At 58.4% G+C, this 14,381-nt stretch overlaps 1 protein-coding gene across 6 annotated transcripts in view; it reads left to right on the top strand.

Moving 5' to 3' along the window:
- The window catches only part of CHID1 (chitinase domain containing 1), a 44,845-nt gene extending 30,872 nt beyond the window's left edge, over positions 1 to 13,973 (top strand). For 4 of the 6 annotated variants that reach the window (XM_030918028.1, XM_010386752.2, XM_030918026.1 and 1 more), the window contains 3 exons: positions 11,347 to 11,427; positions 11,688 to 11,730; positions 11,903 to 13,973. In XM_030918028.1, the coding sequence (XP_030773888.1) occupies positions 11,347 to 11,427; positions 11,688 to 11,730; positions 11,903 to 12,001 (223 nt within the window). In that variant the 3' untranslated portion in view covers positions 12,002 to 13,973. The remainder of the gene's footprint in view (positions 1 to 11,346; positions 11,428 to 11,687; positions 11,731 to 11,902) is intronic. The other 2 variants (XM_010386889.2, XM_010386942.2) reach the window with 1 other exon arrangement.
- The last annotated feature ends 408 nt before the right edge of the window (positions 13,974 to 14,381 follow it).

Below are 14,381 nucleotides of genomic sequence, written 5' to 3'. Positions count from 1 at the left end.
GGCCTCCAGGGGTGCCCTCCGTGAGCCCCTCCATGGCAGATGTCAGGTGGGCCATGTTGCAAGACCAGGGTTGTATGTGGAGGCCCTCCCCCGACACTCTACGTGCACACTCCTCTCTGTCCACACAGCTGGTCCTGGGGTCCAGCACAGGCCTGGGCTCCCACTGTTCTCTGGCTCCTGGCCCTAGGTGGGCTCTGGGTCGCTGAGCAGGGCCTGACGCTGTTGCGGGGGCGGACAGCGAGCGGGTGCTGGCTGAGGAGGGCCTGGGGCCAGCCTGGGCATCAGGCAGGGCGAGGAGCCTGGCGTCTTCTGTCCCGCGTCTCACCCAGTGAGTCAGCCACACGCTGAGACACGCGGGGCTCCACACCGGTGAGGGCACTGCCCCAGGGCCCCTGGCTTGTTTGGGTCCCCTGCTCCTGCTGAGATGGGGCACGGGTCAGTCACTGGGTGCCAGCTCTCATGTTCCTGCAATGCAGCGTGAGGGGCCCAGCCACCCTGTCTGCCCAACTGTTCTTTCAGTCGTGCTGCACCCTCCCCCACCACAGCCCTCCTTTGACGCTGGGAATCCCAGGAAGGCTCTGGAAGCACAGCTCCTGTTCCCCACCTTACCACATCCCTGACATAGTGCCTGGTTCTGGGGCCTTTGGGTGGAGCTTGGACTCCCAGCCCAGGGTCCCCTGTGCAAAGCAAGAGGCTTCCCCATGCACCCAGCCCTGACTCAGCTCCAGCTGTGGGCTCTGCTCACCAGGCCTTCAGGGAAGCCTCACTTCTGATTGGGCTTTTGGAAGGCAGATAGGTGTTGACCTTGAGTCGCCACCGCACTATTCAAGGGTAACAAAGTACCACAGGTGGGGCAGCTGAAATAATAGCTTCGTCTAGTCCTGGGGGCTGGAGGTGGGAGATGAGATTAAGGTGCCGTTAAGGTCAGGTCGGCTCCTCCCAGGGCCTCTCTCCTAGGCTCGTAGATAACTCCCTTCTCCATGTGTCCTGACAGGGTCCCGTGTGCGCCTGTGTGTGTCCTTATCTCCTCTTCTTTTTTTTTTTGAGATGGGGTCTCGCTTGTCACCAGGCTGGAGTGCAGTGGTGCCATCTCGGCTCACTGCAACCTCCACCTCCCGGGTTCACGCCATTCTCCTGCCTCAGCCTCCAAGTAGCTGGGACTACAGGTGCCCGCCACCTCGCCCAGCTAATTTTTTGTATTTTTAGTAGAGACAGGGTTTCACCATGTTAGCCAAGATGGGCTCGATCTCCTGACCTCGTGATCCGCCCGCCTCGGCATCCCAAAGTGCTGGGATTACAGGCGTGAGCCACCGTGCCCGGCCCTTATTTCCTCTTCTTATAAGACACTAGTCATGTTGCATTACAGCCCACCCTTGTGACATCATTTTACTCACATCTTGAAAGACTTTCTCAGTGCAGGCTCAGGCCTGTGGTCCTAGCTACTCAGGAGGCTGAGGCAGGAGGATGACTGGAGCCCAGGAGTTCAAGACCAGCCTGGGCAACATAGTAAAATCCTGTCTCTACTAAAAATACAAAAAGTTAGCTGGGCGTGGCCAGGTGCCGTGGCTCACGCCTATAATCCCAGCACTTTGGGAGGCTGAGACGGGCGGATCACAAGCCGAGACCATCCTGGCTAACATGGTGAAACCCCGTCTCTACTAAAAATACAAAAAATTAGCCAGGCGTGGTGGTAGGCACCTGTAGTCCCAGCTACTCAGGAGATTGAGACAGGAGAATGGTGTGAACCCGGGAGGCAGAGGCTGCAGTGAGCCGAGATCGTGCCACTGCACTCCAGCCTGGGTGACAGAGCGAGACTCCATCTCAAAAAAAAAAAAAAAAAATTAGCCGGGGTGTGATGGCAGGCTACTCGGGAGGCCTGTAATCCCAGCTACTTGGGAGGCTGAGGCAGGAGAATCGTTTGAACCCGGGAGGCAGAGGTTGTAGTGAGTGGAGATTGCGCCACTGCATTCCAGGCTGGGTGACAGTGTGAGACTCTGTCTCAAAAAAAAAAAAAAAAAAAAGAATAAAAAAAAACTCTTTCTCCAAATATAGTGCTACTCTGAGGCACTGGGGATTAGGACTTGTGTTAGTTCGTTTTCTGTTGCTTATAACAGAATATCTGAAACTGAGTACTTTATAAAAAAAAGAAATTTATTTTATTTTATTTATTTTTTTTTTTGAGACGGAGTTTTGCTCTTGTTGCCCAGGCTGGAGTGTGATGGCACGATCTTGGTTCACCGCAACCTCTGCCTCCCGGGTTCAAGCGATTCTCCTGCCTCAGTCTCCCAAGTAGCTCGAATTACAGGCATGTGCCACCATGTTTTTGTTTTTTGTTTTTTTTTGAGACAGAGTCCCCAGGCTGGAGTGCAATGATGCGATCTCGGCTCACTGCAACCTCCGCCTCCTGGGTTCAAGTGATTGTCCTGCCTCAGCCTCCTGAGTAGCTGGGACTACAGGTGCGTGCCACCACGCCCAGCTAATTTTTATATTTTCAGTAGAGATGGGGTTTTGCTGTGTTGGGCAGGCTGGTCTCAAACTCCTGACCTCAAGTGATCCACCCGGGTTGGCTTCCCAAAGTGCTGGGATTACAGGTGTGAGCCACTGCACCCAGACAGGGATTTATTTCTTATAGAGCCGAGAATTCCAAGGTCCGTGGTCACTTCTGTGAGAACCTTCTTGTTGGTGGGGACTCCGAAGAGTCCAGAGGCAGTGCAGGGCGTCCCGTGGTACAGGCTCTGAGCGAGCTACCCAGGCCACCTTCCTCTTCTTAGAAAGCCACAGTCCCATGCCCATGGTCACCCACTGGTCCATTACCCACTAGTCCATGAATGGATTAATCCATTTACCAGGGCAGAGCCCTCATGACCCAGTCACCTTCTAAAGACCCTGCCTCCCCACAGTGCCACAGTGGGGATCCCATTTCAGTGTGAATTTTGCAGAGAACATTCAAGACATCACACACTTCACCCTGTGGATTTTAGGGGAACAGCTCAGCCATTCACACCATCTGAGGGTGAAGAGTTGGGGCTCACTCACTGCACAAGAGCCTGGGTCAGGTCACACAAGGCATCAGTGTGGCCTGGCACAACAGCTCACACCTGTAATCCCAGCACTTTGGGGGGCCAAGGCAGGAGGATTGCTTGAGCCCAGGGGTTCGAGACCTTCTGTGTAAAATAGACCCCGTCATTACAAATAGTTTAAAAAAAAAAAAAAGTAGCCAGGTATGGTGGTGCACACCTGTGGTCCCAGCTACTCAGGAATGCCTGAGCTGTGGAGGTGGGGACTGCACTGCACTCCAGTCTGGGCTACAGAGCAAGACCCTGTCTCCAAAACAACCAAAGCCTTCAGCAGCCTCCCCTGGGCAGTTGCACCCACCCATGATTGTTCTGAGAACTGGCTAGTGGGTTTGGGGTCAAGGAATTCTGATTACAAAGGTGTGTACGTGAGTGTGTGGGGGTATATGCCCTCAAGACCCCCCAGTTTTGCACAAGTTGGGATCTGGGTGTACCCAGTCAGGAAAGAAAGGCACTGCTTCTGGGTCCTCACTCCCATCGGAGAAGTCCCCTCCTAATCTGCCCTCCTCGCCCACCCAAAGTGCCCTTGTTAATGACCCCTGGGCCTGAGTGGCACAGAGGAGGGGTGTGGGCACCTGGCAGTCTCCAGCCTGGACGCAGGACCACTTAAGGGGAGCAGGCCGTGGGGAGATCTGGGTCTCAGGGGCCCCTAGAGTGCCTGTCCCCACGTCCCATCCTGGGTGGCCAGTAGCTCTTGCCCTGTCTGACCCTGCCCAGAGACCTTGGCCAGGGCAGCAGCACAGATGCCAGCTCAGCGGGGCCACCTCCCACAAGGCTGGAATAAATAACCAGCTGCCAAGGCTTGCTCACACGTGCATCCTCACAGCTGCTGAGCCGGCCGAGAGAGCGCTGACGCTGCACAGCCATGGCTCCTGCCTCAAGGGTATGGCAGGGAGGGCGCCCCCACTCTAGTCCAGGGGGGACACTGGCAAGGATCACAGGTGGAGGCATCCCTGCCGCTGGGAGTTTGATGCCTGACAGCCACCAGAGTCTTCCCTGGGTAGGTTCCTAGCTCCCAACTGTGACAGAGTCCCCTCTGCGAGTGGACGGCACTCCTGTCTCCGCCTGAATGTCCGCGCGGGGGGGGGGGCCGTGTTCACAGCTCCTCAGAACATTCTTCCTGACCCTGGCTCTGCCCTGGTGGCGTCTGGCCCCTCCCCAAGCCCCGACCTCCCTCTCAGCTGCACTGTTCATCTGCACCCCATCCGTGGTCCTGCCCTGGACAGGTGGCATCCACTCCGGACATCAAGTCCAGCCCAAGGGCTCACTGCCTGCAGCGTGCACAGGGTGAGATGGGCCACCCATTGTGGGGTGTTCTGTGGGTCCTCCCTATCTGTTCCAGAAGCTGGGGCTCCTCTCCCAGCCCTTTCTCGAGGCTTATCGGTCCTCGCAACTGTGCTCCTGCTGAGCTCTGGCGACATCAGCTCAGACGCCTCTCCTCACCCTCTGTTCTCACCTTCTGTTGGCACCAAATGTCTGCTTTTCTAGCTGAAATCTCACTTATTAGCTGCAGCCACCCTAAAGAGCAGAAGACGCCCCCAGCCTCACATGCCCCCACACACCACGTGCACCGCCAAGCAATGCGGCGCCTGCCACCCACACCAGCCAGTGGTCCAGCCCCAGCCTCCTCGCTCCTCCAGCCTCCTGTGTCCTCTGCAGAGTGGAGCCCATTGTCCCTTCATCCTGTCTGTCACCCCCCAGGGGATGTCTGGGGGCTGGAAGCAGCAGGGATTGAATCTTAGGCACGTGGCCCTCATCACTGCCCTGGCGTCTTTTGCTGCTGCGACTCGGTGGACCTGGGCGTTTTCCTCCTGTCTTGTGAATCTTTTACTGTGAGAATCTTCAAGCATAAAAGTGCATAGAATGGTGTGGCAAGCCCCTCATGGCCACCCCAGGACTTGACTCCCTCGGCCTCATGCGGCGCCAAGGGTTTCAGCAACCCCAGCCCCGATCCCCAGGCTCACGCTCACCATGTTCTCCCAACACCCCAGCGCTCTCTGCTAGCCAGTGACGAGGGGCCAGGTCTCCTCCATGCCCAGGGCCCTCGGTGTCTCCAGCCTGTGCCTCTGGGAGCCCTGGGCTCTGTCCAGCCTTGGCTGGCTAGCAGCAGCTCCTGTGCATGTCCCCAGTGGGGCTGGGTGCAGGGACTGGCTGGCATGTATCTGTGGACTAGCCACGCCCGCCTCCATGGGAGGGAGACGGTGAGCCTCGGGGCTTCCGGTCTCAGGACGTTGCTGGATCCCACATTTCAGACAGGACAGCCCTGGAAAAGGATGGCCACCCACCGAGGAGGGCTGTCTGGTTGAATTCAAGCTCTGAGAGGCGACTGAAACGGGTGAAGATAGGAGCACCTGACCTGGGGTTTCAGTGTCTGCAGGGTAGGCTTGGGGAGGGGCAGCTGTCAGCTATGTCCTCCCTCCAGGAGGAGGCCTGGGCCTGGGGTTGGGGGCCTCACCATTGCCCACAGCAGCCCTGGCCCTGGGCGGAGCCTGCAAGCCCCTCCTCCCACCAGCCAGCAGCAGCTCTACTCCCTTGGACCACTTCCTTGGAGCTGGCTGCAGAGCCCTGTGGGGGCTCCTGAGGGGTCCTACGAAGGGCTTCTCTCCACACATACTCCTGAGACCAGAGCCGGGCCTCGTGCATTTTTCCCTGCAGGAAGCTGTGTGCCGCCAGGCTGTCTTCTGCCTGCTGCCTCCAGGACACAGAATGGCTTCCTAATGGCAGCTCAGGGCGGCTCACAGCATACCATGATTGGGTGATTACACTGCTATACCTTTGGAGCCAGTACAGCCCTAGCAGCTGCTTGGTCACATCCAAGGGGTGCTGCGTGTGGTGACTCACGCCTGTCATCGTAACAACTTGAGATGCCGAGGTGGGAGGATCACTTGAGGCCAGGAGTTTGAAACCAGCTTGGGCCACATAGCAAGACCCCCATCTCTATAAAAATGTTAAAAGTTAGCAGGGTGTGGTGTTGCACACCTGTATAGTCCTGGCCACTCAGGAGGCTGAGGTGGGAGGATCGCTCAAGCCTTGGAGGTCCAGGCTGCATGCAGTGCACTATGATCACACCATTGCATGCCAGCCTTCGTGACAGAACAAGACCCTATCTCTTTTTGTTTTGGAGATGGAGTTTCACTCTTGTCGCTCAGTCTGGAGTGCAGTGGCTTGATTTCAGCTCACTGTAGCCTTCACCTCCCAGGTTCAAGCAATTCTCCTGCCTCAGCCTCCTAAGTAGCTGGGACTATAGGTGTCTGTCACCATGCCTGGCTAATTTTTTGTATTTTTAGTAGACGGGGTTTCACCATGTTGGCCAGGCTGGTCTGGAACTCCTGACCTCAGGTGATTCACCTGCCTTGGCCTCCCAAAATGCTGAGATTATAGACATGAGCCACTACGCCTGGTGACCCTATCTCAAAAAAACAAAAAAAAATTTAGTCTAGGGAGAGGCAGCCACCCAACTTCAGTTCTGGGCGTGGCCAGGAAGGGTCCTGGAGGCTCCGTCACCATATCTGGTAACTGCGTCCTCGGGTGAGGCAGCCCCAGCTATAGTACAGGTACACACCTGGAGACAGGCAAGACACAGGTGCATAGCTCCCGGCCCCAGCTGTGGCACAGGTACACACAGGCACACACCTGGAGGCAGGTGAGATACAGGTGCATAGCTCCCACTCCTTGTCCTATCCCATGTCTCCCCATCCCAGCTGGCCTAGAGTTCTCATACCTTGCCTTGCTGAGATCCTGGGGCCACCCCCCCAGGCTCCTTCCTTGCTCAGCCCAGGCTGGCTCTGCACATGGAGTCAAGGTGTCCTGGAACATCTGGTCAGATGCTCTCGTCAGCCCTGTGTCTCAGGAGGCTGCCTGGGCAGACTCAAGGAGAGCGGCGCCCATCAGCCTCTGATGCTGGCCTCCCCTAAGGCCTCCTATGAGCTGGCTTCCACTTAGGGGCCAAGAGTGGGACGCCCTTCTTGGTGGATGACCAGGGCTCCTGCCAGCCACTAGGCCAAGACTGTAGGGTTGGGCCCGGCGCCGCTCAGGGCAGTGGAGGAGCATGGCCCACTGCCCTCCTGAGAGTCATGAGCCCGGGCTCTCAGGCCAGCATGACAGCAGCAGTGTGTCCATGTGGGCCAGTCCTCCGTGGGCCTCTTTGGTTAGCAGGGTGGAGGGATTGCTCAGACTTGGCTGCTCTGGGGGGTCGGCACGCCCACTCCACCGGGGCCACAGCACAGAGTGGAGGCCAGGTATTGGGAGTTCCCTCCCCCACCCGCCAGTGCCGCCTCCCTCTCTCCCTCCCTCCAACAGGCTTTTTTTTTTTTTTTTTTTTTTCTTTTTGAGACAATCTCACTCTGTCATCCAGGCTGGAGTGCAGTGGCACAGTCTCAACGCACTGCAACCCTCCACCTCCCAGGTTCAAACAATTCTCCTGCTTCAGCCTCCTAAGTAGCTGAGATTACAGGCGCCCACCACCACGCCCAGCTAATTTTTGTATTTTTAGCAGAGACAGGGTTTCACCGTGTTAGCCAGGATGGTCTCGAACTCCTGACCTCAGGTGATCCACCCACCTCGGCCTCCCAGAGTGCTGGGATTACAGGTGTGAGCCACCGCGCCCAGCCCCCTCGGGCATCTCTGTTTTTCATCCTTGCCTTTTAGACCTTGGCAAACTCCCCAGGCTTTGGAGCAAGCCCCTCGTCCCACTTATTTTGGTTTTCTGGAACCTTCTCCAAGAGAAGTTTCCAAGCTGGTCTCCGTGGGGTGACCCCCGCCCCCTACATCAGGAGGTCCAAGAACATCTTTCTCACACTTGATCTGCTTTCTCCCTAGAAACGCGTCAGACCTCTGTCCCCGGTCCTCCTGAATTCCTCTGTGGCGTGTCTCGGTGTGTTTTGTGTGTATATCCTGTTTGGCTTTCCTTGACCCTTTCCATTTGAGGCCTTGTAACTTTTTTTGAGGTTGGATGAAATTCACCTACCACAAAATGCACCATTTCAAAGTGGCATTTAGTATGCTCACAGAACTGTGCAACCCTCAGTACTGCTCCCCAAAAGCCCTCTGCCTTTTAGCAGTTGTGCCCTCTTTCCCTGCCCTAGCCTGTGCCCATCTCCAGTCCACCGTCTCTGTAGGTTTGTCTGTTCTGGATGTTTCTGTGAGGCCGAGGCTGTCCGTGTTAATTGAGTCCTTATTCCTCCCCGTCCATGTGCTTGTCCCTCCCCTGGGCTCCTGTGGTGCTCCCCACACCCACCCTCGGACTTGCAACTTCCCCTGCCTTCTCTGTGACCCTTCCTTCCTCCCAGGCAGGCCCCTTGCCCGCTCCCCACTCACCGAGGCTGGTGCCTGCTCCCCTAAAGACCTGTGTGGCTCTTGTTCCTCCTAGGAGCCTGGCCCCCTGGTGTGCTTGTCCATCACACCAGCCATGCTCCTTGGGGTCTTATAAGCCCTCAAGGGGGTCCCAGTTACCAGCCTGGGTGGCCACTCAGGCCCCCCAAGGACCCAGCCCCTCTGTGTGTCTGTGGCCTTCTGAAGACTGTCCTCCCTCCGCTATGGGCCTGGACTCCCTCCCTGTGCCTGCAGCCACCCCTCCTCACTCAGCCCCACCCCTACACCCGGTGGCCTCACCCTCCCTCCCCAGGAGTGACTCTCGGACCCTCCCTGGGCTTTTGGGAGCTGGGCACACACCCCCACCCAGCACCTGGGCTCCATCTTCTCCTCGTCCCCAGGGCCTGCTTGGGAGTAGCGATTCCCGGGGTTGGGGTCCCTGACAACGCCCTGGTCATGGCCGCCCCCACAGCGTGGTCACTACCCACTCACCAAACCACCAGACTGGGGCTCCTGAGTGGGAGGCACTCGGTGCTCTCAGGAGTCCTGGCCACCCACAGCCTCACCTCCTCCTGGAGGCAGCAGATTATGAGCAGTGACCACAGAGGCCCCCCAGGAGGAGGAGTGTGTGGCGTGGCCAGAGCTCCCCACAGCCCGAGGGCCATCCCTGCCCTGACGCATCTGCCCACGACCCTGCATGTCCCATTCTTCTCACAGAGCCACCCAGCAGATATTGAGGGGAAGCTGCAAATGACACCAACACCACCTTGAGCCGTGTTTCAGTTCAGGAGACGGCAGTCATTATGGCGCTGTCAATGGGGTTGTGGCTGTGCCGGCAGCCTCCGTGATGTTGCCTGGCCTGGAGGGGCTTCTGGAAAGACCATGCTTGCATATGGCTGTTGAGGGGCCTGGCCAAGCCTCAGGAGGGCAGGGGTCCAGCAGTGCTTTTCCAGGCCTGGGATGGCTGGAGCTGCTAGCCACGGCTGCCGTCCCATTCCCAGCATCTAGGGGAACTGGGTGTGGTGGCTCACACCTGTAATCCTAACACTTTGGGAGGCCAAGGCAGACAGATCACTTGAAGTCAGGAGTTCAAGACCAGCCTGACCAACATGGAGAAACCCCATCTCTACTAAAAATACAAAAACCAGCTGGGCGTGGTGGCGGGTGGCTGTGATCCTAGCTATTTGGGAAGCAGAGGTGGGAGAATTGCTTGAACCCAGGAGGCGGAGGTTACAGTGAGCCAAGATCTTGCCACTGCATTTCAGCCTGAGTGACAGTGAGACTTTGTCTCAAAAAAACAAATAGGCATCTAAGGGAAACTCTGTCTGGGTTGGGGAGGCCGCCCGAGTGCTAATTCCCACCCTCCCTGCCATGTGTCTACCGGGGTCTGATGTCTGCAGAGCAGCCCCCATGCCCCAAAAGGCCAGAGCTACCCGATGGGGTCTGGCACTTTCTTGAGCACTGCTGGGCGGGTGGCAGCTGCTCCCGCTCACAGCTCTGAAGTGATGTGCCCTAGTCTGGAAGAGGCTCCCAGTGTCAAGGGGACTCTGCCCCGCTCAGGACAACAGTAGCCTCTCCCGTTTGGGATCCTCAGACATCCCATTCCTCCTGGGCAGGAGCAGGAAGGTGGCTCGAGGTGTGGTCCTGTGGCTGCCATTTCTCACTTGGATAAACCCTGCAGTGTCCAGCCATGACCCTTACGGTCCTGCAGATGTCCATGCCACACAGCCCAGGTCCTTGTACCCCTGTAGCTGCCAACTGCCTATCCTCCCCTCCCGCATGGTGTCCGGGCTGTAGGCCCCACTCCAGGCCTCCTCCCTGAGGCTGCAGCCCCAGGCACGTGGGGGGCACTTTCCTCACGCAGCAGCCACTGGTCATGTTCTGTTGTCAGCTGCCTCCACCTGCACACACTCCTGTCTGTGGAGACCAGAAGCTTCCAGAACGATCTGTCACTGCTGCTGGTGGCTGTGGTCCATAGTGTTCTGGAACCACCTGCCCTGGTCCCAAATGTGCAGTGTGAGATGTGCCTACACTCAAGGTCCCCTATGACCTGGAAACCGCTATTGTGTCCCCAGCACCTTGGGAATGAGCCTGTCCTCTGTGACAGAGGGGGTGGTTCCCAAACCACTGGCTCTTGGTGCTCAGGGGGGCCCTGCTGCAGTCCTGGGCATGGGGCGGTGGTTGTTCAAGACTGAGGCAGACTTAGCCTTTGAAAGGGTGCAGAGGCCGGGCATGGTGGCTCACGCCTGTAATCCCAGCACTTTGGGAGGCCAAGGCGGACAGATCACGAGGTCAGGAGTTCCAGACCAGCCTGGCCAAATGGTGAAACCCGTCTCTACTAAAAAATACAAAAATTAGTTGGGTGTGGTGGTGCGCGCCTGTAGTCCTAGCTACTCAGGAGGCTAAGACAGAAGAATCACTTGAACCTGGGAGGCAGAGGTTGCAGTGAACCAAGATCGCACCACTGTACACCAGCCTGGGTGACAAAGCGAGACTCCATCTCAAAAAAAAAAGGGTGCAGAAACCACTGCCCCAGGCAGCCATCCCCAGTATGAGGCACTGCCCATCAGTCCAGGGCCAGCAGCGGGGCCAGGGCGGCCTGAGGCCTGTCTGGTTAGCCTCTCACCTGGGGTCTAGACAGAGTGAGGAGCCCCGTCCAGCAGCCACTGTGTAGCCTGAGGGCCATCCCCAGGGTGAGGCAATTTCAGGCCTTGTGTCACTCTCCAGGCCATTAAGAGGACTTGGGGCAGCTTCTCCTGAGGAAGCTCCTGGAGGATGTGCTTCCTCAAATACAGGGTTCACAGGACCTGAGGCTCTGGCCACCCCACCAGCCATCGTCCCCCAGACCACTGGGGACAGTGGCTCCCTCTACCTGCTGCCCCAAGTGGCCCTGCCCCTGCTGATAGCCACAGCCTTTGGGGGAGCTGGGTGGGCCCCCAAACCCACACCCTGGTCTCCCCAGGTACATCCAGACACTGAAGGACCACAGGCCCCGGATGGTGTGGGACAGCCAGGCCTCGGAGCACTTCTTCGAGTACAAGAAGTGAGTGTTGGGAAGTGTGTGGTCCGCCTCGGCCTTGTGTGCAGGGAGGGACCCTGGAGGTGGAGATGAGGGAGCCAGCAGGGCCCAGGGGGTCCTGGGGTCATGAGCTTACTTGCTGCTCCCAGCCTTGGAGCACAGCTGGACAGCAGGTGGCCACCTGGCGGGTGGGAATAGTCCAGGCCATGGACCTTGGCTGTGAGGGGAGGAGGCCTGGAACCAGCAGAGGTGGCGGACGGGCCGACAGTCCCCTTGTCTTGCAGGAGCCGCAGTGGGAGGCACGTCGTCTTCTACCCAACCCTGAAGGTGCGTGTGCTGCCAGCCATGGGACCAGGGGAGAGATGGGGCATGCGACAGCACAGCAGGCACTGGCCTGTGGTCCCTGGGGTCTAGACAGTGCTGCCCCTCGGCCTGGAGGACACTCCTGGGTGTTGGGGGACAGGCCCCAGCAGGCGCTCACACCTCCATCTGTGCTCAGTCCCTGCAGGTGCGGCTGGAGCTGGCCCGGGAGCTGGGCGTTGGGGTCTCCATCTGGGAGCTGGGCCAGGGCCTGGACTACTTCTACGACCTGCTCTAGGCGGGCTTTGCAGCCTCCGTGGTGGACGTGTTCTTTTCTAAGCCATGGAATGAGTGAGCAGGTGTGAAATACAGGCCTCCACTCCGTTTGCTGTGACGGGTCTGCTGCCATCCTCATTCGGGGGTGCTGGGCACCGTGTGACTCCCCACCCTCTCATGAGGGGTCCCTGCCCTGGGATGAGTGCTGGCTGGGGGGCACCCCGAGAGCTCAAGCCCCTCCCACCTGGGCATCTGCTGGCTGCCTCCTGTCGGTTGGGCAGGCAGGACCCACAGTACCTGCCCCACCAGGAGAGCCTGGCTCAGGCCTTTCTGGGCTGCTTCTCACATCCTGGGCCAGATGTGGGTTTGGAAGCTCTGGAACCATCCCAGACTCGCCCACTCCCGGACTCGAGGGCCCTGGCAGGGACAGCTCTGCCCAGCATCACCCCAGGGTCTGGCAGTGACAGAGCTGAGAGCTGCACGCCCACGTCACCACCCACCTCGCCAGCCACAGCGTATGTGTGACATCTGTAGAGAGCCACCCAGATGTCCCCACCGAGTCCAGCGCGGCAAGGGCGCAGGGGCTGCCCTGGAAATGGGCACAGAAGAAACTGGCCCTGGACCTTGACTCAGCTCTGCCGCCTCAGGTAGCGTGACCCCCAGGCCAGCCTGGCCACATCAGGGAGCATGGTAAGGGGCAACGGCAGGACCCATGGGCCACATCGGGAAGCCGTTTCCAGTGAGGGTGGGGCAGAGGACACGTGGCTGGCAGTCTGCACCCACCCCCCAGTGCAGCAGTGTCCAGGCTCTGGGGAGGCCCTGGGGAATTTGGAGGCATGAGCCAAGGCCTGGCAGCTTTCATTCCCTTGCCCCTCATTGCCATCCTGTCCTTGGCTGGCCGTGAGAACTCCCCTCCTCACCACTGGGACCCACAAGGCTGAGGTGGGCGGCAGAGGGCATAGGTGGGTACACATCCCAGGCAGGGTCTCCTGGGGGGACAGAAGTGAGTCCAGGGAGTGGATGGGCCTGGGCGTGCCTGAAAATGCCGTGGGGTGAGGACAGTGAGGCCAGGGTGGGCACTGTGTTCTGGTTCAGAGTCAGTAACATCAGGGTGTGGTGGGCAGGGGGGTCAGGACATCTCCAGCCGGTGGTAAGCAGCATGGTGGGGTCTCCTCCACAGGACATAAGCTGGGGAGGGGGTCCTGGGTCGGCCCCAAGGCACCCACGCTTGAGAAAGGCCTGGACGTCAGGGAGGCCTGCGAGCCGCCACACTGCAGGTGCAGCCCTTCCCACCGTTTTGCTGCTGTTTGACATGGGTGTAGGAGATACAAGCGGTGTGTGCAGTGGCTCATGCCTGTAATCCCAGTACTTTGGAAAGCTGTGGCGGGAGGAATGCTGGACAACATGGTGAAACCCTGTCTCTATCCCCTAAAAATACAAAAGTTAGCAAGATGTGGTAGCATGTGCCTGTACGCGTAGCTACTCAGGAGGCTGAGGTGGGAGGATCGCTTGATGAGGTTGAGGCTGCAGTGAGCTGTGATCAACTACACTCCAAAAACCTTGTCTAAAAAAAACAAAAGCTGCCAGTGGCTTTGGGGCACTGACCTTGTGTCCCCAGAGGCGCTGACTTTAACATTTGAGTTGGTTCTCAGGGATCCTGTGGCTTCCGTCAGAATGAGGGCAGGGGACACGCAGGTCTGGGAGGGTGGTGTGGGCCTGGAGCTAGGCATTGCCAGATCAGCATTGGGTGCAAGCAGGGGTGGGGATGCCACATAGGATAGGATGCCTAGAGCAGGCTGTGTCTCCAGGGTGATGGGCAGAGGGTGAGGCAGGAATTAGCTGGAAATTGAGATTGTGGGGTACAGTTTGGGGATCAGATGCCCCAACCTGAACTGACCGTCATCTCTGTGGTCAGTGTCCCCACACAACCCTCACCCTGGCTGTGAGAATCCCGTGGCACGCACCTTGATGCATGTTTTTTCTGTGCCCTGTGATAACTGCTTTGTGCTGCCAGCTCACTTAAAGGGCAGAGTTCTACGCCTCGACAGGAGGCCCCAGGGTGGGGGTGATGTGGAAGGAGCCCTGCTTCAGGAGGCCCTGGGGTGGGGGTGAAGCAGGAGAGCCCCACTTGGGGAGGAAGACCCTGGTCTTGGGGGTGAAGCAGAGGGAAGCCACCCCCAGCACAGGCCGGCAGTTCAGGGACGCGCCCCCCACCCCCCGGCTGAGGGCCCTTGCCACTTTTTTAAAAATTTTCTTATTACTATCTTTTTTCTTTTGAGATGGAGTCTTCCTGTGTCATCCAGGCTGGAGTGCAGTGGTGCGATCTCCACTCACCACTCTGTCTCCCAGAATCAAGCGATTCTCCTGCCACAGCCTCCCAAGTAGCTGGAATTACAGGTGCC

Source organism: Rhinopithecus roxellana, chromosome 15 (assembly GCF_007565055.1).
Source record: "Rhinopithecus roxellana isolate Shanxi Qingling chromosome 15, ASM756505v1, whole genome shotgun sequence".
In the NCBI taxonomy this organism is placed as follows: Eukaryota; Metazoa; Chordata; class Mammalia; order Primates; family Cercopithecidae; genus Rhinopithecus; species Rhinopithecus roxellana.
Note: the sequence above shows the minus strand (reverse complement) of the source record. Positions and strands in the feature narration are given on the sequence as shown.